A 22,507-nucleotide genomic window follows, 5' to 3' on the forward strand; every position below is an offset into this window, starting at 1 on the left:
TTTAATCTAAGTCTATAATATATTTACAGGAAGTGGTAATCGGATAAGACCTGATACCGTAAAGTACATTTAGAAAGCTTTAAGCAGATTTGCTGATATCACAATTCAAAGATTAAAAATGACATCCAGAATTAACAGTTCCTAGAGTAGCTCTGGCAAGTTAAAATTATTTGCAGCTATTGCAAGCAACTTGTTTTCTTTAAGCTCATCTAAATCTTTTAACGAATCTAGAGCTAGCTGACATGCACAAGGAACTTACTTAAGACAGAGTGAACCAATGAAAGCAATACATTTTTCTCTTCTGTTATACATATGACTATCCAGACCCAAAGGCATAAGACATACACTTAAAATGAGGTGTGTTCTGAAAACAACAGGTTATCGAATACAGCTACCTTGTTCAAGACATCTTTGTTTTTTTTGGTTAATGTTGATAAAAGTGCCAACTACTTAAAGCATCACTGTTCTGGTTTCAGAATAATGCAGACTCTTGCACTTTAAATATCAAATCACCAATGGTTTGGGCTGTAGAGAGTTGTGTAACTGTGCCTTACTCCAAAACCTGAAATGTTTACGGTTTGGTTTTCATAATAGAGAGAAAAGGAGGCTCAAGTACTCTTCCAATACATGATTTTCTTTTCCCTAGCAGAGTGCTCTTTCAAATGCCTTGCTTTCCAAGGAGTTATTTCCCTCCTAAAAGGAAAGTACTTTGCTTTTAATAAGTCATGCATGACAGTGTGGCGAGCAGTTCACAGACCACTGGCTAGCCGCCACGTGAACATGTTCGGTGAGAACGCAGGGTTCTGCATGGGAAAATAAAGCCCTGTAGAGCCTTGGTTAGTTTATGTACTTTCATTTGAACAGAGATGAAAATAATTGCCTTTCAGAGCTCTCTGACAGTGTGTAACTATATTTTATCAATTCCCAAATCCATATTAAGGAAATGCTTTTATTTTTGTATTGTTTCAGGCACACCATTTCAATTATTCTTCATGCCAGAAAATCTTGACTTCCTTCTCTTACCGGAATCAGGCTTAGGAAGAACTTCTCAGCCTCACTCATGGTACTGGAGCCCATGGGCTTCAGTTTGTCTGACAGTCAGATTTTGACTTATCTTCTCCCTACAACCAGATTTGCTGAATAAATCACTTTGTTAGCCCTCATCTCTGTAAAGCTCTCACAGAGGTTTAATTATGAAGATTTCTTAACCAAAACAAAGGTAAAGATGAATGCATAAATATTTGTTCTTGGTAGTTCACAGTAAAAAGTTAAAGAAAAATAAGCAGGGCACTGAGTTCAGGTTGCTTTCTTCATCTGTTCTGCAGACAATAATACAAAACCATAGCAGCAGGAGTGTCTAGCAGAAGCTATAAAAATTGCATGTATTTTCACCAGCTAGAAAACCAGTGAGCTGTTTCAATTGTTAGAACTGCTTTGCGTGAAGAGATGAGGAATATCTGGAGGGCAAGCGTGTATGGAAATCATATTCAATAGGAACAGTGAAAAAAGCAAACAAAAACTAGAAAGGTATAAATATACAGATAGACCGCTTCAGCAAACATGAATGTATACTCAAGAAGTCGGTAGTAAAACCTTGGCCTTTTCTTCCTGTTCATCTGATTTCAACAGAACAACGACCAAAAAAACCCCAAACCTCAAAACGAGTTTACATTTGCAACCATCACCATCACTAAAAGTGGAAACATGCTCCGTGTGAGAGAGACAAAAAAACTAATGGAAGATTAGGTTGCAGACCTAACTTCCGTATTTAGTTCTGGAAAAAGATCAGCGCACTGCTCATTTTTATCTCTTTGCCCTTGTGACTTCCATATTGGAAAACTAGTTTGAGTGAAAGCTTTCTCTCACATCACGAATTTCAGCAATAAGTATACACCTTGGACAGGGAAACACTGATAATCAATGATTAGAAGGATGTTTTAGTCCAAAGGAGAGTAGTGATCACTCTCAGAGTAAGAGTAGCTTTAAAAAGAGACAGCTTGAAAGTTTTCAAGGAAACCAGTACTGCAGCCCTGAGCTGATGGACGCTCTGTTAACAAACAGATGGTTGTTATGCAGATTTCCAGGGATTAATTCCTTTGACAAAGATTTTGGATAAGTGACTACAGATAATAACAAATGTATGACCTAATGTAAACAAAAGACTGCACTAACTGTGTCTGCTTATGAAAGAAAAAGAACCAGTAGTTGAGAAAATGGTAACCATAACGAAGATGCTTGAAGGGAGAAAGGTGCTGTCCTGGTTTTGTTAAAAAACAAGTTTCTTTTTTAGTGAATTTGCCTGTCAGCTAATGCTTTCATATTAGCTGCATATTCCCGGAGAACCAGATACATGTTTTGGTAAACTTAGCAATGGAATGCAAAGTTATTGATAAGGACAGATTCACATCTCGCGGGAAGGGCAAAGAGAAACAGGTGACCAAGAAACTGACCAACTGTGTATAACATTCGATTCACGTGAATACTTCATGTAAAAGTGGGCGTTCACAAGGATCTCATCCCTTTTTCCCTTTTTTCCCTTTTGCTTATGGCCGACATTAGAAGAGGATATTGCGAGTCATCCCTGCGAACTGAGGCCTAGTGAGAGACTGAATCCAGCTCTGGTTGGCTGCAGAGTCCAATCCAGGACTTTGGGTGCCAGCTCTGCAGTTGCTGAGACTTTCAAGATTGGTTTTGTATATTTTGTATTATTTTCTCTATTCTTATTAGTAGCATTAGTAAAACATTTTTAATTTTTCCAACTCTCTTCTCTCTGTCCTTCTTTCCCTCCCGATTGCCTGTCCTGAGTGGGAAGGGGGGAGAGGGAGGGGCAAAAGGGGGAAGTGGGGAGGAGAGGAGGTTAACAGTACATCTGCCAGGGTTTGATTGTCACCCCGCAATCTAACCCTTGACAGCTGCCAAGCACATTGGTAAGAAGAGTGGTAGAGCATCACAGTAAAATTAAAAAAAAAAAACACAAAACCAAAATCCCAGTATCTTGATATTGATGTAGCAATACTGGTTAACAGGGAATATAAAATGGATATCCTCAACATCACTAGTAGTGCAGTGGTAGCCTTATTCTTTTGGAAAACAGTTATTTGTGTCTGTGTTTTAAGACTAAACACAACTACGACACATAGTAGGATACATTAAAACATGAGAGCCACATTTTGACATATTCCCACAGCAAATGGTGAATGTCTGGTTTCACACAGGCCATTACTGCCTTTTTTCTCTGAGCATGTTTTTTGGTCCCCAAGTGAACCAGGGTCTGTATTTCCTTCTGAGCAAACCCAGGTGGAAGTCAGGCACCTCGGCAAAGATCCTGTCGGATTCACACCATGCAACTTTAGCTCAAGTGCCAAAGCCAGGAAATTGTCATTTAATGAACCTAAGTTCACAAACAAGGGATTTGTTCTCTGCTGTGAGTGAAGAGAGATGAGGTGAGCAGCTTTGAATGTCGACTTTTATCTTTCTTTCCTGCCTTTATCATCCAAGTCCCTAAGCTAAATCAGGGTACCAACCCTGGAACTTCAGTGTTACATACTGTGATTTTGGGTCTCACGAATGTAAAAGCACCCATATGATTAAAGGCCAATGAAACGAGGGTTCCTAATTCACTAAAATTGGAGATTCATGTCATCCAACTATCCATTGAAAGCCAGGCATTTTGCCTAATTAGTCGTCTAGACTCCCTCCATAACAGAAAAAGAGAGCATCCAACTTGGATAGGATGAAACACTTCCTGGAGGGTAACTATGGCTACAGGCAAGCTTGGACTACATGTCTAACTTTTGGCATGGCTAACAAGCTGACATGAATCCTATCCTTTGATATTTTAGAAAATTCCAACCTTTATCTAAAAGAATAAGAATTTTTCCTCATATATAATTGTTGCAAAACTTGAGGATAGTTGCTTCTAAACTTCTGTGTGCTGGGTTAACTATAAAACCATGAAAACATTCCGTTTTGCTGCTTAACTGCATAAGCACACAGAATTCTCATGTTTTATTTTTTTAAGTGTATATCAGAAGATACACTTTTACTTCTTTCCTAAAAACAACTGCATTTTTAAAGTGCACAAAGTCTTTTATTTTGGGGAGATTTCTTTTACCTGGATTAAAAACGTGAACCTAATTGCTTGAAGTTAAATATGAAAAGCGTAGGCACTGGAAATATTTTTAACTGCATCAAAATAATAACTGCATAATCAACAACTGATTGTATATGAATTTAAGATCAAAGGTACAAATCGTGCTTTTTTTTTTCAGCTCACAGACGAACAGAACAGAATACTATAGCAATCACAGAAAGGAAATTTTATGTTTGCTCTGGGAAAGTAAGTTTGAATTGTCTGGCATGTGAATACTGCTTTAGTTTAATAAAAAATCCAACTCTACAAGAAACTGAGTACCTGCGACCCTCCTAAAATCAACAGGATGCTATGGTGATCAGAGTCCTGCAGCAATGAAAAAAATATTTTATTCTACTTAATCTAAATGTCTGATTTGAATCTTTTATCCAAATTAATTCTAGTTCAGAGTAAAACATAGACGGACACAGCATAATCTCTTCAGAGACTAACTTGCCTTGTCTTGGCTGACTTTAACCAAAATTTCACTTACACATTCTTGAATGAAAGCGGAGCAATATCGAATTCACATTTAGCAAATTTGTGCCAGAATTATCTAATACATTGTTCACAAATCTTATCTTCCTTAAGGGAATAGCCCTTTGAAGCAGCACAACTACACTTATGTGAGATTTCAACAATGTAAAGTGGATGACTGACTAACTTGAGTGGCCTAAGCATTAGAACACACTTTGTTCGATTTCTCACCATACTGGGAATTTGTGTAGGAACCCAGAGATGTCACTTCTTCAGCTTTCATTCCGCAGCTGTAAAATAGGGACACGATAATCTTGTTTGATATAAAGCAAAAAAGAAACCTGTCCCAAGTTAATCAGGTAAGATGGGGTTGTCGTCATCAGCATAAGGAAAATCAAGAACATTTCACATTTGAAATTAGGATTGCAGAAGTAAAATTATATGGCCAAGGAAATTAGGCCACTGCTTTTACTCAGAGATGCTGGAGATGCTTACTCTTTGCCTTGTGAAAATACAACTCAGTAAAGTGGTGGCAGTATTGGTTTTAGCCACCAGTGAATTTAGTTCTTCCTTATGGTATTTGCAAATTACTTTTGAAATCCCATTCAATTACAGAATGTTAGGGGTATATAAATGAGTGCACTTGCCTAGATCAAAGGTCCATCTCTCCAGTACCCTGTCTCTGATAAGGATCAGCAGAAGGTGTTTGAGAAAAAAATATAAAACCAGATCAAATCCAGAGCAGTTATACTTCCTGCATGCTTTCTTAGCTTTGACAACCTCTGGGGCTATCAGCCCTTACAGGATTTTGTCATCTTTAACCCCAGCCAACAACTAGGACCACATAGCTGCTTCCTCACTCCACACCCCCAAGTGGGATGGGGGAACAGAACCCTAAAAAATAACACAATTGAACTAGAATTCCTGTTATTAAAAACCCCACAACGTTGACACAAAAGACATCTCGGAAACTTGGTAGAAGTAGCAAGCAGCAGGACCCTACAGAATCAGAATATGCAGAACCAGGTGACCTATTATCCAGACTAACAGTACATTGCATCAGTGAAAGACTACGGTCAAGAAAGTGAATAAAGTAAATACATATACAAAGAGCACAGGATCCCTCTGTATTGCAAATGCATGCCTAACTGGAAGAAATACTGTGCATACATGTAAATGTGAATTAGAAAGTAACTTCAATACGCAAAGTAGTATTAAAGACCTAAAGACAAGTGGTAATAATAGTGGCAAGACTTTGTTTACCCTCATTATGTTGAGGAAAGGGTAGAAGAAAGAGATTAACTTTTTACTCATAAGTGACTCCTCGCTGAATTATATAGTCAGAGAACGCTTAAGTGAAGAAGCACATCATGGTTTAGTACAAAGCAAGGTCTAGTTCATGACATAAATATCAAAAAGCTATTCTGTAACAGTGATAAAAATACTCTTATATTCAGGTATTTTTTTTTACAAGTTGAAGGTCAAAACCATCTATCACATTGAATTAAAATTAAAAAATGAATTAGATAGAATCATAAAGTTTTGAAAACAAATGTAAAGGGACAGCTAAGTGACAGAAACTGAGAGGAGGGGTATACGGAGTAACTTTAAATATCTTGTTTCAGAAGCACAGAATACATCTACCACCTACAGAAAAACCAAGGAGGTCAAAAAGGCCAGCAATGTCAACTGCAGTGCAAAGAAGGCTTTTAAAAGTAAATGGATATGTTTCAGAAAAGGAAGCCATATGCTAAGCAGAAAATAGACAAAAAAGCATAAATTCTGGTATATTTCTATAAAACTATTATGTGGGAGATCATGAAAGAGTTTGAGAGACTAGTTTCTAAAGAAATAAAATCTAATAAGAATACTTTTAAGAACATACAGAAAACAGTGAGATCCTCAGAGAGTCTAAAATAGCAACAGCCTATTCATCAAGAGTGTTCAGAAAAATAAAATCAAAGCACGAAAGCAAAATGAATAGTGTCAGCCACAGAGAGGGTCAAAGAAGACCTTAAACTGCGATGAAGACTAATCTCTAAAAGAATACACCAGGAGAAAACCTTTCAGAAGATAATGGACACAAGGTCAACTTGTTACTCTCTGAGACCTGATAATGCTCACTCAAGAGTTCTAACAGATCTCAGATACAACAACGCTGACATACTAGTGGTCTTGAATAACTTGTCACCTAAAGAAACTTGGTAGCTAGAGAAAGTAGAGTGGCAGATGTGACTAACTTTAAAAGAGGGCTGCAGGACAGAGCATGGGAAATTAGAAACTAATCAGGGTGCTTTTATATTTAGGCAAACTGGTAGAAATATAGTAACAGAATTAGTAAATACATGGAAAATATAATGGGTAAAGTTAATACGGCTACTGTAAGGGGAAGTCATGCTTCATAATCTGTTAGGGTGCTGAATTTCCAAAAAGAAAAGTCCAAACTTTATCACCAAAAGCAAAAGAAATAAAAAAAATCCTTTTAGTTTCTTTTTAACTTTGGAGCAAAAAGAAATCAAAGAAATCCTTTAAGTTTCTTTTTAACTTTGGAGCAACAGTTGATGGAGAGAGTTGAGAAGACAGGAATAAAGGAGAAGAAGGTTAAGATTGTAGCTGATAGATCTCTTACGCCTAAGATTGATATCATCCACAGAACTGATGTACTGAGCACCACACAGCAAGGGGCCTCATGTGAAGATAAGCAGGTTCAGCCTCACACCTGGAGGTGAAGTGGCGTGTTAGGGTCAGCCTGGATTGCTGCAGAGGATCAAATTTATTGCACAGACAGATGGTGACTGTGAGCTGCAGTCCAAACCCTTTTCACTTGACTTGAGCTATCGGGACAGACTGAAAACACAGCAGCTGAGAGGGTGAGACGTGGCAGAGTATGAAAGATGTATTGCAAATGAATGGAGCTGTAAGAATACAAAGATTAATTCTATTCTTAAACCAGCTGAATAATGTCTTCGAAAACCAGATTATATTCCTATGTGTGCCTGTGATGCTAAGTAAATCACTTAAATTAATCTTTTACAAGTTCTATGTTTGTTCTAGATACTTATGAGGGGTACTGTAAAAAAGTCAGGAAGGAGATGAATAGTTTTGTCTTCGTAGCAAAACTTGAATACTGTGCAATAAACAATGCACAGGGATGACATACTGTACGATAAAGAGAAAATAAACTGACTAGTGGCTTATTAAACTGAGCTCTAGCTACTTTTTGCACTAAGTGATGCCAGACTTTCAGAAGGAATATTGCATAATCATGTAATTAAAAACTGAATCATGATGTATATCCTTAATTGTCTTTGCCCTGGCAAATTAAATTCTAAGTTTTCTGGCTTTTAGATACATTATTTTAAAATCTTACTTAAAATCTCCTAGACATTCTATGTATTTTTACTTTGATTAATTCATATTTAAACATATTTACTGAACCAACATGAACATCAAGGATTTACATATCATTTTACATTTTTGAGTACACTGCAATTATTAACTAATTAGTCTTTTCCCAATAATCTGAAAGATAAGTAATATTATTTTTCTTATCAAGTTCAAGAAAAGGAATTAAGTCATACTTAAGAAGGACACATCCCAAAAGGGTTCATTATCTAGGTGTGATTTCTGGCCTAAATATGTTCTCCTTCTTTCCTTGAAAATCATTCGGTACTTCATCATTTGGAAATGCCCTGGGCCTCAAGCTTTACAGCCATGAAAGGCAGGGAAAAAATGTAAACAGGAGGATGGCAATACTTTTGAGAGCATTACAGTTTCACCATTTTTCAATCAATCAATGTATTTTGCATTAACAGTTTGAATTATCTGATTCCTCTCTTGGAATCAGCTTTTAATTATAGATGTCAAAAATTTTTCAGTGGAGCGATACACATCTATTCCTTTATAGAAAGGGTCTTGATTAAAACATAACAATTACTTCACAATCCTCCCTCTCCTTACAGTCCATTTTTCTTTAGTGGAGAATTCAAAATATCATTGAATTAAAAACTCTTTCTGCTTTATCTTCTGAGATAAGACAACCAATATTTCAGTATAATAGCGCACAGTCACTATCAGCAGTGAGCCTGTGATACCATCACTTTTACCCCACAGGAAACCTTTTCTGTTCTAGACACTTAATCAGTTGAACAATCATTCCACTAATTCCATATGATTCAGCTCCAAGAACTGACTTCTCACCTCCTTTCACCTTAGGCATGTTTAATACATGAAGCACTTCCTGTAACACTAATTTTTTAGATAAAATACCAAAGCGGAATACTTTCGACAGTACTGCATCTTTGGAGAGAGGCTACCATTTAAAGCAACATTTCAAAAGCATAAATACAAGTGATCCAGCATCAGCCAGCTTGGACATCCCTATACATCATAATGATGTATAATGCACATATCAATATGCCAGTCAACCAAACTGGTATGTCCAATGGCAAGGGGCTGTCCTCTGGTTAAATATCCACTTGGGGCGTGGAAACAGACTGCCAGTGTCATCATGGTGCCACACTGCATGGCAGATCTCGCGACTTCAGCAGAAGTTTTACTCTGGCCTAGCACCACATTCATGTAGTTATGGTGCTGTCAGCAGCTGAGGGACTTTAATATATTTTTTTTTAAATTCTATTTATGTCCCTCACTTGAGTGTGCTTTACTGCTATTACGGAGACAGTATCCCTAACAAGACTTCTGGCTGACGCAGTGGCAAATGTTGTGAGCAGTGGCCTCTCATCATTGCTTTATGTTCACCAGTTCCAGAGTGGGCTGCTAAAACACAAAGTCTTGCTGCTACCATTTCATAAGCAGAGGTGCAGACCTTTAAAGGGGTTTATGAATCCAAAATGCTCAGTTTCACAGAAAAGCCACAGGATCTCATATCTTGAAGTCTTCAGAGAGTTGATTTGTGCTCCTAACTCATGCAGACAGTATAAAAATCTTACTGTAAGATTATCAACACAATATAATATTGCTTATCATACATCTCAGACATTTTAATTTTGGATCATTCTACCTCTTGAGACTGGCAAGTAGAAAAATGAATAAAATTGATTTGGTCTTCTCGGTTTGCATTCTCAAAGAGTTTCCGATCATCCCAAAATCAACTCTAAGATCTCCAATTTCACTTACATGAGCTGAATAATTGAAATCCAGTATTTATATTACTTTGTGGCAGAAAATACCTGCTCTTTTAACTTATTTCAAGTTTGAAATACATACTGATATTTAACCCTGCAACAGCAAAACCAGTATTGATTTCTGTATTGAATTCTATAAAGATGAATTTAAAGTAACTATATAATATTCTTGTTTGCCAGTGCCTTGGGAAACAATATTAGCTTGATGCATTCTACATACTCAGTGGGTATACATACAATCTTCAAATCCACAATGAGAAGTGTGGAAAAATGAACACAACATCCATCCTGGGGTGCATCAAACACAGCATCACCAGCTGGTCAGAAGATGTGATTGTCTCTCTGCATTCAGGGTTGGTGCAGCCTCACCTGGAGCACTGTGTGCAGTTCTGGGCCCCACCATTTAAGAAGGATGTGAAGGTTCTTGAATGTGCCCAGAAAAGGGCAACAAAGCTGGTGAAAGGGCTGGAAGGAGTGTCCTGTGAGGAGCACCTGAGGACTTTGGGCTTATTCAGTTTGGAGAAAAGGGAGTGGGGAGCAACCTCATGGCTCTCTACAGCTTCCTGAGGTGGGGACATGGAGAGGGAGGTGCTGAGCTCTTCTCCCTGGTATCCAGTGACAAGATGTGTGGGAATGGCTCAAAGCTGCATCAGGGGAGGTGTAGACTGGACATTAAGAAGTAAGTATTCCTTTACCAAGAGGGTGGTCAGACACTGGAACAGGCTTCCTAGAAAGGTGGTCGAAGTCCCAAGCCTGTCAGTTTTTAAGAGGCATCTGGGTAATGACCTTAACAATGTGCTTTAACTTCTGGCCAGCTCTGAAGTGGTCAGGCAGTTGGACTAGATGATCAATGCAGGTCCCTTCCAACTGAAACAGTAATTCTATTCTATTCTATTCTATTCTAGTCTAGTCTAGTCTAGTCTAGTCTAGTCTAGTCTAGTCTAGTCTTAAACTAAGAGAAAAATAATATACAAGAAAAAATAAGGGGATGGTTATTTGGTACATTAGTTTCAATGTAATGGCTCAATGTAAAATAACTAGGTTGTGTGAGTGATATTTTTCAAGAATTGAAAGAACATAGTATTACAACAACTGCTGATATACCTAAGAGATGGACAAAACCAGCAAATTTTGGGTGAAAGAAGACTATAACCCAAATACCACAGAAGTGTTTCCCACATATGAAGGCCTCTATTTGCTATTTCATGCATGAAATAGGCAAATGTTGGTGACTTTGCTCCTCTTTGCACAGATTAAAGCACAGGCATATATTTATGTAAAAGCTACAGATACCTCCCTCTCCGGTGGATTGTGCACAAGGTCAGAATGGACAAGATGAACTCTCCAGGTACATTTGTCATTTGTGGTTTCAAGCATGAGAAAATAGCTTTTTGTCAATCTAGGTCCTCAAATCTGGAGACTCAAGCAAGTTAGCTTCGCCCAGTGTCTTCAGCACTCACCTCACACATTCAACCTCTATCGCTTCCCATCTGTGGACCCTTGCCAGTACAGTCCCCGTCAGAGGTGCCACAGTGTGTGCTTGTAAAGCATCATATGGATTCACAAAATGGTTTGGGTAAGAAGGGACCTTTAAAGATCATCTAGTCCAACCCCCTGCCAAGGGCAGGGACATCTTTCCCTAGATTATAAGCAGAAAGATGACGAAGCTCTGGTTTTAAAATTATTATAATTATGTGACTATCTAAATTCACTTTCATCACATATTTAAAACAATTTCTAAAACTCTTTACAGTGCCTTAATTTCTGCCTCACATTGTGTGATGGTCAATCACATGACAAAATACTGCTGTGCCCTTCAACCTCAATTGTTTTGTTCATTTTGATGATGTTTCACATCTTTCACCACAAAAACACCAGTAAAGTCATGCTTTTTGAAACTACTTTGAAGCACAATAAAAATATGTTCTTACCTGTTTAAGTTTCTTCAGATCTTCGTCAAGTTCCAAGTTGTCCAAAATAACAGCAACAAACAAGCTGAGCAGAATCTACAAAACAATTGCAAATTATTTGTTAAAGCTTTTCTTATTTTTCTTAAGAAATGAAATAACATGGAAAAATAAGGGCATTGCAGATGTAAATGAGTCTTGACTTTGATGTCTGTTTGACATCACTTTTGACATCACTTGCTACTATATGTCTTCTAGCCATTTTTGCAAGTAGTAAATTGGTTTTTATCTTATAATACAATTACTATATGAATTTTAAAATTTGATTTCTAGGTATTACGACGAATGCATTATGTGTGTTTAACAATATACTCTTCAAAATGTATTTCACAAGAAAGGAAAATTAAATTAATCAGAAATACAAAAAAAAAGAAAGACAAAGCAGAATCCTAAATCAGCTCATAAATCTAAGGTGCTTTTCAATTAATGTGTGAATTTTTAACACAGAGGCCTCCTAACACTAATTTACTTTATGGATTTGCTTAATGCTCAGAGTACCTGAGCTGAGAGAGTTGGGGTTGTTCAGCCTGGAGAAGAGAAGGCTCCAGGGAGACCTTATTGTGACCTTTCAGTACTTAGAAGGGGCCTACAAGAAAGATGGGGACAGACTTTCTAGCAGGGCCTGTTGTGACAGAGCAAGGATTAATGGTTTTAAACTAAAAGAGATACAGGCTAGACATGAGGAAGAAGGTTTTTACGATGAGGGTGGGGAAACATGGGCACAGGCTGCCCAGAGAGGCGGCAGATGCCCCATCCCTGGAGACATTCCAGGCCAGGTTGGATGGGGCTCTGAGCAACCTGATCTAGCTGAAGATGTCCCTGCTCATTGCAGGGGGGTTAGACCAGATGAGCTTTGAATGTCCCTTCCAACCCAAACTATTCTATGATTCTATGATTCTATGGTTCTATGATTCCACCTCTGTGCAAAGTGTTAACAGCTAATTCCACTTTGAAAGAAAAGTAACCTGCCTCGTTATTTGCATGCATTAGGGGCCTCAGTATACGCAACTCATGCATTTTCATTTACTATACATTAAATATCGTGTAGATATGCCTCTAGAAGGAGACAATCCTAGGGGAAAAAGTGTATATCAGATTATTATTATAGTTTCCTTGTGTAGAGGTACTGACCAGATGCCCAAGAAGGTGAAAATGTGACTGATATAGCTGAGAAGGAGACAGAATTCGGAGGGCATGGATGTAGGCAAGGGAGGATACCATGTTCAGCACGTATCCTCTGGCAACTTACATCTCAAGGCAGTAAATTTGTATATATTTTACATAGCTATACAGCTGTCAGCAACTGCTAAGGTTTTAGTTGCTGAGATTCAAGGCAAACATCCTCAAACATACTGAGCTCCTAGAGATATCAGAAGGAATCCAAGCTCTTTTAAAACAATTACCGGCCTAAAATATTTCTGTGGCCTTGGACCACTGAGTGACAAATAGAGCAGACATTTCTGTCCATCGCTGTTGTAAACAAAGTGTAAGTTTACCTGTCATTCAAGCACATCAGAAAATTATTCCCCAGTTACATGGAAGATGAAATTTAAGTAGCCTAGTAAACCAGACAAGGAGTTTGGAACTCAACTATTCCAACACAGATGTCTGCAGCTGAGCTGGGTACCTGGACCATGTTCCAGAGCCGTATTCCCTTTCCCTCTATGAACTATAAAGGTACAGAAGACACAGGAAGGAGTCTCAGCCACAAATTTATAAAATGCCATTGTTTGGAAAAAAAAATGTTCTTTTTAATAGGTAACTGACTTTAGCAAGACGTAGAATTTCATGCGGCCGCTCAAAAAGACATATATATGCCACATATTCAAACAGTACCTCACATAGTTTTCAATGATCCAACTACTATGAACAGTAGAAGTTAACATGGCCTTCGGAATGGCAAAGTAAGACAGAATGCTGAAGAAATACACAATTCCTGGCACAAACTACTTCAATCCCTAATTTGTGATGAATAGTTTTACTATCATTCTGTCAGGATTTTACAATATGGTGTAATATACTTTATACAGTATATGATACTCCAGTACCTGCAGTTCAGATCATACTAGTTAAGCAAGTACAGTTCCACACAAAAAAAATGTACAGTACTCATTAAATAGATCATCACTGACAGTGCTTCTGCTTCATGCACAGATATGTATTAAGGCATCAAGACTTTCATTAACTCCCCTTTCACTTTCTTTCAACAAGAACGAAAGACGATGTACCACAAAAATTAAATGCAAACTTGGTATTTGTTTAATGTTCTCCGCTGCCATCTCAACTAATAACAGTCCTCGCTTCCAACAGAGGTTTTGTTTTTTTTGAGCTTCAACTTTTCTTTGCCTTCTAATGTGAAACCTATTCATTTCTTTCCAAGGCTTTACAGTCTGCTTTGCCAAATGCCTGCAATTATCACTTCTCAATTCTAATCCTCTCCCTCTCTTCTGGCTGGTGAAAGTAATTTCTTCACTTCACTCTTGTTATTTATTGATGGCTGTTTATTCTTAGAACTCTTCTTTTTGGTTTTAGGAGCCCAACCGTTTTCCTTCTCCTTTACCAATTCCATGTTATTTTCTTTCGTTAAGCTGCTTTTGCTTGCAGACAACTGTTCTACTTCGATTTTTATCTTCCAGGGTCTGAGGAAGATCTTAGAAGTGAAAAGAATGACTTTGTAAGTCCAGGTAATTCTGCAAAGTTGTCTTTGCAGAATTTCTTCATCCATGTAAAATTTGCATAGGTGAATGAGAAGAAAAGTGCTCACTTATGAAGAAAAGCAAGGACTCTGTACTGAAATGCAAATTCCCCATAAAAGGACTGAGTATGGCGTACTAAAGAGTGACTTCACCCCTAGCAAAATAAATGTTTTGAGTAAACAAATGGAGAAGTCCCAGATGACTCTTTCAAAACATGAAACATAAAGCAGCATACTAAAATTGCTCTTACATCTCAGTTACTTCTCAAAGTGTGAATTCCTAGCACAGAGGCCACCTGACACTAATTTAGTTTACGGACTTGCTTAACACTTATCTAAGAGATAAATATGTATTCCAGGTCAGGCAAAGTTCTTGGTGAAAAATCAAAAAAACAGCAGTAAGATTCTCTTAGCCGTAACTGCTTTCAAATCCATGATCAAAATCCACTTCCCTTTTGCTTTCTGTCCTCAATTCCCAAGGAGTTTTAAAGATCCCTATAACATGAAAAATGCTTTTCCAGACCCCAAGGACTCCTCTGACCCTCACAAGCAAATTACATGTCCTATATGTCTGCTGATACATACATTTGTTTGGCTTAGACTTTAATTTGGTTAAGTAGCTCTAAGAGTATCAAAAGTCCTTTAATGCCATTTATAAAGTGGTCAAGATTTCAGTTTGTATGGAAGAACCTGCTGCACCCACAATTAGAGTCTGACTATTCAGTCTTCAGAAGTGAAACAGGACATATTGTAAAGTAAAAGTAGATGGAAGCTGACAGAGACTGTGTAAATCCAGTTAGGACCTTACCTAAGTAGATAACTGAACAAAGAAAGAAAATGGAATCAACAAAGTGAAAATATGAATAAGTGCCCCAAATACTGAAGTGAATACAAAATATAAAATAAGTAAAAGTAGGAGCGAATTAAGGATGGTTAAAATGGTTATTCCCCTGATGGGGGTATTTGCTCTGTGTTGGTATTCAAAACATAATACAAACCCACGACTGATGTAAGATATTAAAAGAACTGTTCTCCTTACTGTTTTCTCTATACAAAATTGTAATAATTCTATTTAAAATGCATAAAGATATGCATTTGGACATAATCCCCATTGTCATTCACCTGCTGGAACTCTTTTATTAATTCTCATCCTTTTATTGCTAGATATACTATATCATATATTTTCCATGCATTGATTTTGCATTAGACAACAGGAAAGCAGTGATTTTTAGTTAAGAGTTTGTATCCTGAGGCTTTACACTTCTCACTTTAATTGCTGCTGCAAAGAGAATGCAATGGAAGTTGAGGAGATGATTTCTACATGATAAATAAAAGCACTTGTTTCACTTTGCAAACAGAACTGTGAAGGTACAAGACAGTTAACAATTATATTATTAGTCTAGCAGTATGACTTGGATCTTATGAAGAACATCACAACAAAACAAAGGCTCACTGCCTTGTGCCACATGGCTGAAGGGGAAATTCTACCACATCAAAGAACTAATCCTAAAGCCCTCTATGCTGAAAACGAGCATCAAAATTAGTTTTAACTAGCTGAGAAAAAATAATACAAGAGCTATGAGAATCATTCAAAACAAAGAAAAGCACAGCACATTTGCAAGGCAAAACTTACCAGAGTAGCAAAAAGATGATACAGTATAAAGTAAATGGCAACTACTGGTGCCCACATATGTCCTACAGCATTTAGTGTCTGATCCATGACATCCACCCATCCTTCCTGTGTGAGAATCTGAAACATTGACATGAACGCCTGCAAGAAAAAGAATCACAAGCATATTAACAATTCACAAATTATTTTAATGTGAATTATAGACACATACCTCAAATTTATTTAACAGAGCAGAACACTTCTTTTGTTTGTTTAATCTTAATTAACAAATGTATTTCAATTTTTAAAGTCAGATGAAATGCTATTCCAGAGCTAAAGGAGAAATAAATAGCTTAACCTTTGACTGAACTGCAACATGCACTGTGATTCTGTGTAATTGGAGGGGGAGATTTCAAGTTTATATTACTTATATTAACTACAGGCAAGTACTTTGCTAGGTCTTCTTATCAAGTTTGCAAAGCTTTTCAAACAAAACAATGTCTTCTCTAAGCAGTTACTCCCAATGCAAACAGAACCCTTAAGATTACAGGCACACCCTTAAGGGAGTCCAGGCTGTGATTTCTACCCTGCAGCGTCTACTCTAGAGCAGACTGTCCACATGCATGCATACAGCACTTGGTCCCCATGGCCACAACATATCATTAATATTTGGTGACAAGGACTTGGACCACTGATAAGGACCCTATGACTAGAACTTCTTCTCCTCTGTCCGTTATAATCAGTGCATATTTTAAAGTACAAAAATTGGATCATGTTACCTCTAGATCATGTTCAGAAGAAAAACTGTGCATTTTTATTCTGTTAGGGTGGTCCCAAACATTTAGCTGCTAAGGGCTTGGTAAAAAATTTGCCTGCTGGCTCTCACAAAAAATCCCACACCAGAACCCAGAGTGGTTTCTTATTGTTGCCATGTTCTGTGGCAGTCTGAAGCAGACAGAAGCCTAAACACACTGTTAGGCTAAGACCAAGGAGTTTGAGAGCTGTTTTTACAGTTGCTTTTCAGAATTAAATCACACAAATCAAATCTTCAGAGATGGTTAAGCCTACAAATCCAAACCACTCACAAGCAGTGAAGCTAAGGTATACATAGAACAAATCAAGGCATCCAAGTGAGCAAATGCACATATTGGGAGATGAAGTTAAACTTAAGACTTTCTGCATCAGCAACATCTTGACCAAACGTAATGTTCCCACCCTTCCTTTGAACACACAGATCCCACAGAGAACAAAGGCCAGTATAAACTAGAAGCAGCAGAGAAAATTGCTTGCAACTACTGTTCTGTAAATCCTTTATGTCAGCTAATGTGGAGAGTTACTGGCTGTGTGCTGTGAACAAGCCAGGGCTTGATGCGGCTGTGCTACACGGAAGGATTTCCCTGAGACACCAGAGACAAAAGGACAGTAAACAGAAGCCGGTCTGCTCTCGACCCGGGCTGCAGGAGGGGCGTTGCCGCTGCGCATGAACAGTCTGTGAACAGTGCCCTGCAGCCAATCACCATAGTGGGGGGGGGATGAGTGACTGTGAGTGTAACCAATTGTAGCCTGCACTTGCCGCATGGCCTTTTGGTATAGAGTATATAAGGCTTGGAAAAACGTGGTCTCGGGGACATTGATATTCAGTGTTGTTTAAGAGTTCATTAAAGAGTACGGATGGTAAATTCACATTGAATTAGACTCCTTACTCTCGCCCGGCCCGCCCGTTCGATCAAAGAGCTTATGCCGGCGTCTGGATTCGTCGAATTTGCTACCGCCGCATTTGGTAGCAGAGGATGGTTCGTTAGCAGAGCATCACGCTTCGGATCTACATATGGTAGCAGATGGATGGATCGTTAGCAAAGCATAATCGCTCCGGATCGAAATTACTGCGGTGAGCAGCGTTCATAAAAACGGAGCCAAGCCGGGGTGTGGGATAGTGTGCTTAGTCCGGTATCAAAAGACGGGCACCAGTCGAGCTGGCCACTCGCATCCTACGTTAAGACCGCGCTGATAAGATAATGGATATTGAAACAGCCGCGGCACTGCTGACGACTATTCTCTCTAAGAGAGGTATTGAATCGTCACAGGAAAAGCTAATCACATTGATTTTTTTAGCTCAGAAGTGGGGACACTTTGGGGAAGTTCCACTTTTGTTTTCCCCAACGGAATGGAGATCAGTGGGGGACACTATGTGGGACAAAACTATCAGAGGGGAAGAAGAGAAAGAAATTAAAGCTGTGAGAGAATTGTGGAAAACCGTATTAGAATCATTAGAAGTTTTGAAATCGGAACAACGTGCCGCCCTAAGAGCCGCGGAGGCGCTTGTCCTAGAACAAACCTGGACTGATAAAACTTGTCCAAAAGAAAAGAGGGGCCTGTGGGCTACTCTGTGGGGTCTGCCTGCCGTTCGGGGTGGTCGCGGGGTCCCGGCTCAGCCAATACTTTCACAATCCGATCTGCAACGCGGATTAGAAACCGCGCGGCTCGTAAACAAAGAACCGGAAGTTTCCCCCTCCGAGTCTCTGGGGCAATGCGCCAAGAAGGCGGAAGTGCAACTAGTCGACTGTCCGGATGTGGGAGGCCCTGAGTGCCGCCCTCCTCCTACCGCTCCGCCTCTGCCCTGCCCCGAGCCGGACGCCCCACCTCCCTCCGAGAAAAGCGCCGGACCGGCCGCGGCGCAGCCGCCGGGGCCGGGGCCGCCTCAAACTTTGCCTCCGCAAGCACCCGCGGAAGTTTTTTGTGAGCCTCCTCCTACATCATTGGGCTCACCCCAAGCAGTAGAGCAGTTACTGCAAGTCATTACCAACAAGCTTGAACAACTTAACTTAAGAGTGTCAAATGTAGAGAAAAATAAGGAACAAATTGAGTTTCAAAAACCAGCTTGCCTTTCACAAACAATGCCATCAAAGGTGCCTATAGACTCTACTGACCAGCCGCAGCCCCGACGTAGCAGATGGTCAGGGGTCATCAAAGATGCCATTCTAGAAGGTGATTGGTCTCCAGCAAAATTAGCCCTACCGGTAATTCAAAATATGAACACTCAGACAACGGTATGGGAACCACACAATTGGAAAATTTTGCAGCAAGCAAAACAAACAATCATGAACTATGGTATATGTTCAGAAGCTACCGGACACAAAGAACATCTCCGAACCTGTATCCCAATCAGCGACCAACTGTGAACCAGGCTTCTTTCACCTCAACAAGCCAAGCACCGCAGGAAGCCTCGGAGTTGATGTGAAGACAGCAGTAGATATAACATTGACCAATACTGCAATTCACAGAATACCAACGAATGCTAAAGGACCTTTATTTAGACAAGATAGTCTCATTGGAGGCCTATTGATTGGCCGTTCTTCTGCTAGCATCAAAGGTCTTCTAGTAATACCAGGTATAATTGATGCAGATTTCACAGGAACTGTTCAAATCCTGGCCTACACTCTGCATCCGCCAATTTTTATTCCTTCTGGGAGTAGAATAGCTCAGGTAGTAGCACTGGAAAACTGCCTACCAATGCTTCCAGGAGTTCCTCCAGCATCCTCAACAGAAAGGCGTGATAAAGGATTTGGATCGACAGGTCCTGCAGTTTGCTTCACCTCATCAATGACTCAGCGTCCCATGTTACGTGTGCAACTATTTCAGTCTGATTCTACTGTTGTTGTAGAGGTAAATGCAATGCTTGATACTGGAGCTGATGTCTCCATCATTAGTCAATTCAAATGGCCACGAAATTGGAAACTTCAAAAATCAATCTCTTCCACTGTAGCTGGAGTAGGGGGTCAAACTACTCCAAATATAAGTGTTGATCCCATTTCGATTAGTTTCCCTGAAGGTCAATGTGTTACCCTTAGGGTGTATGTAATGGAATTGCCAAGCAGCCTTGAGGCGCTTATTGGCCGTGACGTCTTGGGGCAACTTGGTGCCGTGTTAACTACTTCACCTTTTCCTTAGTGGTCACTGGAAAGCAGTTGCCCAACCCTCCATTGACCTGGTTAACAGATAGCCCAGTTTGGGTTGACCAGTGGCCATTAACAGAAGAGCGACTGCAAAAAGCACGTGAATTAGTAGAAGAGCAATTAGTTGCAGGCCATATCAAGCCTTCTACTAGTCCATGGAATACCCCAATTTTTGTAATACCAAAAAAGAGTGGAAAGTGGCGATTATTACATGACTTGCGAAAGGTAAATGATCAAATGCAAGCCATGGGTGCTTTGCAGCCTGGATTACCATCACCTGTAATGTTACCAGAAAATTGGCATATTCTAATTATAGATTTAAAGGATTGTTTCTTTACCATTCCTTTACATGAGCAAGATACACAGCGTTTTGCATTTACACTGCCTTCAGTAAACAAAGCGGAACCAGCTAAAAGGTATGAGTGGGTAGTGCTACCGCAAGGTATGAAAAATTCTCCTACACTGTGCCAAATGTATGTTGCATGGGCACTTCAACCTATTCGTGCATCATGGAAACAAACAATTATTTATCATTATATGGATGATATTCTGTTCTGTCAACAAGCTGAGTTCACAGAAAATTCCATAGTCCAAATTACAATCAAAGAAAAGGGGTTGGTCATAGCTCCAGAGAAAGTTCAAAAGTCTGCACCTTGGAAATACCTTGGTTGGTCCATTTGTGATGCACAGATTCGTCCACAAAAAATTGAATTACATACTGATTTACAGACATTAAATGATGTCCAAAAATTGTTAGGGGACATACAATGGATTAGAAATTGCGTAGGCATTACTAACAATGATATAGCACCTCTTACTTCACTTCTAAAAGGAGGTGATCCAGCTAAGAAAATAAGCTTAGAGTCCGTGCATCTCAAATGTCTTTCTGATATTATACAAAAAGTACAGACAAATTGGTCTAGCCGAAGACTTTCTGATCGACCAGTTTCCCTCCTTATTAGCAATCTAGAACATCCGTGTGCAATCATCTGCCAGTGGCAAAACAAAAACGGGGAATTCCCCATAGATGTTGCTACAGATTTTTCCTTTTGTGCCACTGTCAGATCAAAAACAGAAAATGATTTGCGATTATTAGAGTGGATTTTTCTCAGTGTCCAACCAAAATTCAGTATTCAAACGAGACCAGAAGCAATTGGAGAATTGATTCGAAAAGGAAGATCTCGAATATTAGAAATTAGCGGTCAGGAACCAGATGACATCAGTATTCCGATAAATGGAGCCGATTTAGAATGGTGGCTGAGACATTCGATGCCTATACAGAATGCATTATTAGGATTTATAGGCAAGGTACATTCACGACAACCAAAAGGTAAACTATGGCAATTCCTTAGAACAAATCAGTGGTTAGAGAGAAGCAAAGTAAAAGCAAAACCTGTTGAAGGCCTTACAGTATATACAGATGCAGGAAAACGAAGACACCAGGCAGCATGTGTCTGGCAAGAGAATAGTCAATGGAAACAGCATTTAATTGAAGGTTCAAAAGAGGATTCATTGCAGACTTTAGAGCTCACAGCAGTAATATGGGCCTTAAATAATTGGCTGAAATCTGCTTTAAATGTTGTCACAGATTCTTTGTATGTAGCAGGTGTAATACCCAGAATGGAAAATGCCCTGTTAAGACAATCGAATAATCCTCAATTAGGAAAATTGTTTGTACAATTGAGAGCTATTTTAAATCAAAGAAAAGAACCCTGTTGTGTGATTCACATCCGCAGTCATCAATGGAATCTTGGTCTAGGTGAAGGAAATCAAATTGCAGATAGTTTAGTAAGTTCAGTACAGCACATGCCTCCAACAGATAAATTCCAACAAGCGAGACAAAGTCATGAGAGCTTTCATCAGAATGCCAGAGGTCTCCAAAGACAATTTGATTTAACTTTAAATGAAGCAAGAAGTATTGTACAGGCATGTCCTCAGTGTGGAAGCCAGATGTTAGGTATAGGAATCGGTGTCAATCCTCGAGGTTTAAAAGCCTTAGAAGTATGGCAAATGGATGTGACACATGTGCCAGAATTTGGAAGACTTAAATATGTGCATGTCACAATTGATACTTTTTCAAAAATGATATGGGCTACTGCTTTACCAGGAGAAAAAGCACTACATGTATGTAAACATCTTACAGCTTGTTTTGCTGTAATGGGTGTCCCAGAAAAGATTAAGACAGACAATGGCCCTGCCTATGTTAGCCAGAAAGTTAGAACTTTTCTAATGAAATGGGGAGTGAAACACGTTACAGGTATACCTCATTCCCCAACAGGCCAAGGAATCATCGAGAGAGCACATCAAATGATTAAAGGGTATTTGAGCAAACAGAAGCAGGAAGAGTCAGATTGTCAACAGCGTTTAGCAAAGGTGTTGTTTACCTTGAATTATTTATGTCTAACTGGAGATCATGAGGAGCCTCCTGTGATCATTCATCATTATCAGATCAGACTAGGAAGGAAAAACACTTTACCGGAATTCATGGTGAGATATCGTGATCCCACCACTGGATTGTGGAAGGGAC

General features: G+C 39.1%; 1 protein-coding gene across 5 annotated transcripts in view; it reads right to left on the reverse strand.

The window, feature by feature from the left end:
• NALCN (sodium leak channel, non-selective) overlaps nt 1-22,507 on the reverse strand; it is a 245,206-nt gene that overhangs the window by 78,158 nt on the left and 144,541 nt on the right. For all 5 annotated transcript variants that reach the window (XM_071807107.1, XM_065829703.2, XM_071807101.1 and 2 more), the window contains 2 exons: nt 16,052-16,189; nt 11,688-11,762 (listed from right to left, as the gene is read on the reverse strand). In XM_071807107.1, coding sequence (XP_071663208.1) covers nt 11,688-11,762; nt 16,052-16,189 — 213 coding nt within the window. The remainder of the gene's footprint in view (nt 1-11,687; nt 11,763-16,051; nt 16,190-22,507) is intronic.

This window comes from Patagioenas fasciata, chromosome 1, assembly GCF_037038585.1.
Source record: "Patagioenas fasciata isolate bPatFas1 chromosome 1, bPatFas1.hap1, whole genome shotgun sequence".
In the NCBI taxonomy this organism is placed as follows: Eukaryota; Metazoa; Chordata; class Aves; order Columbiformes; family Columbidae; genus Patagioenas; species Patagioenas fasciata.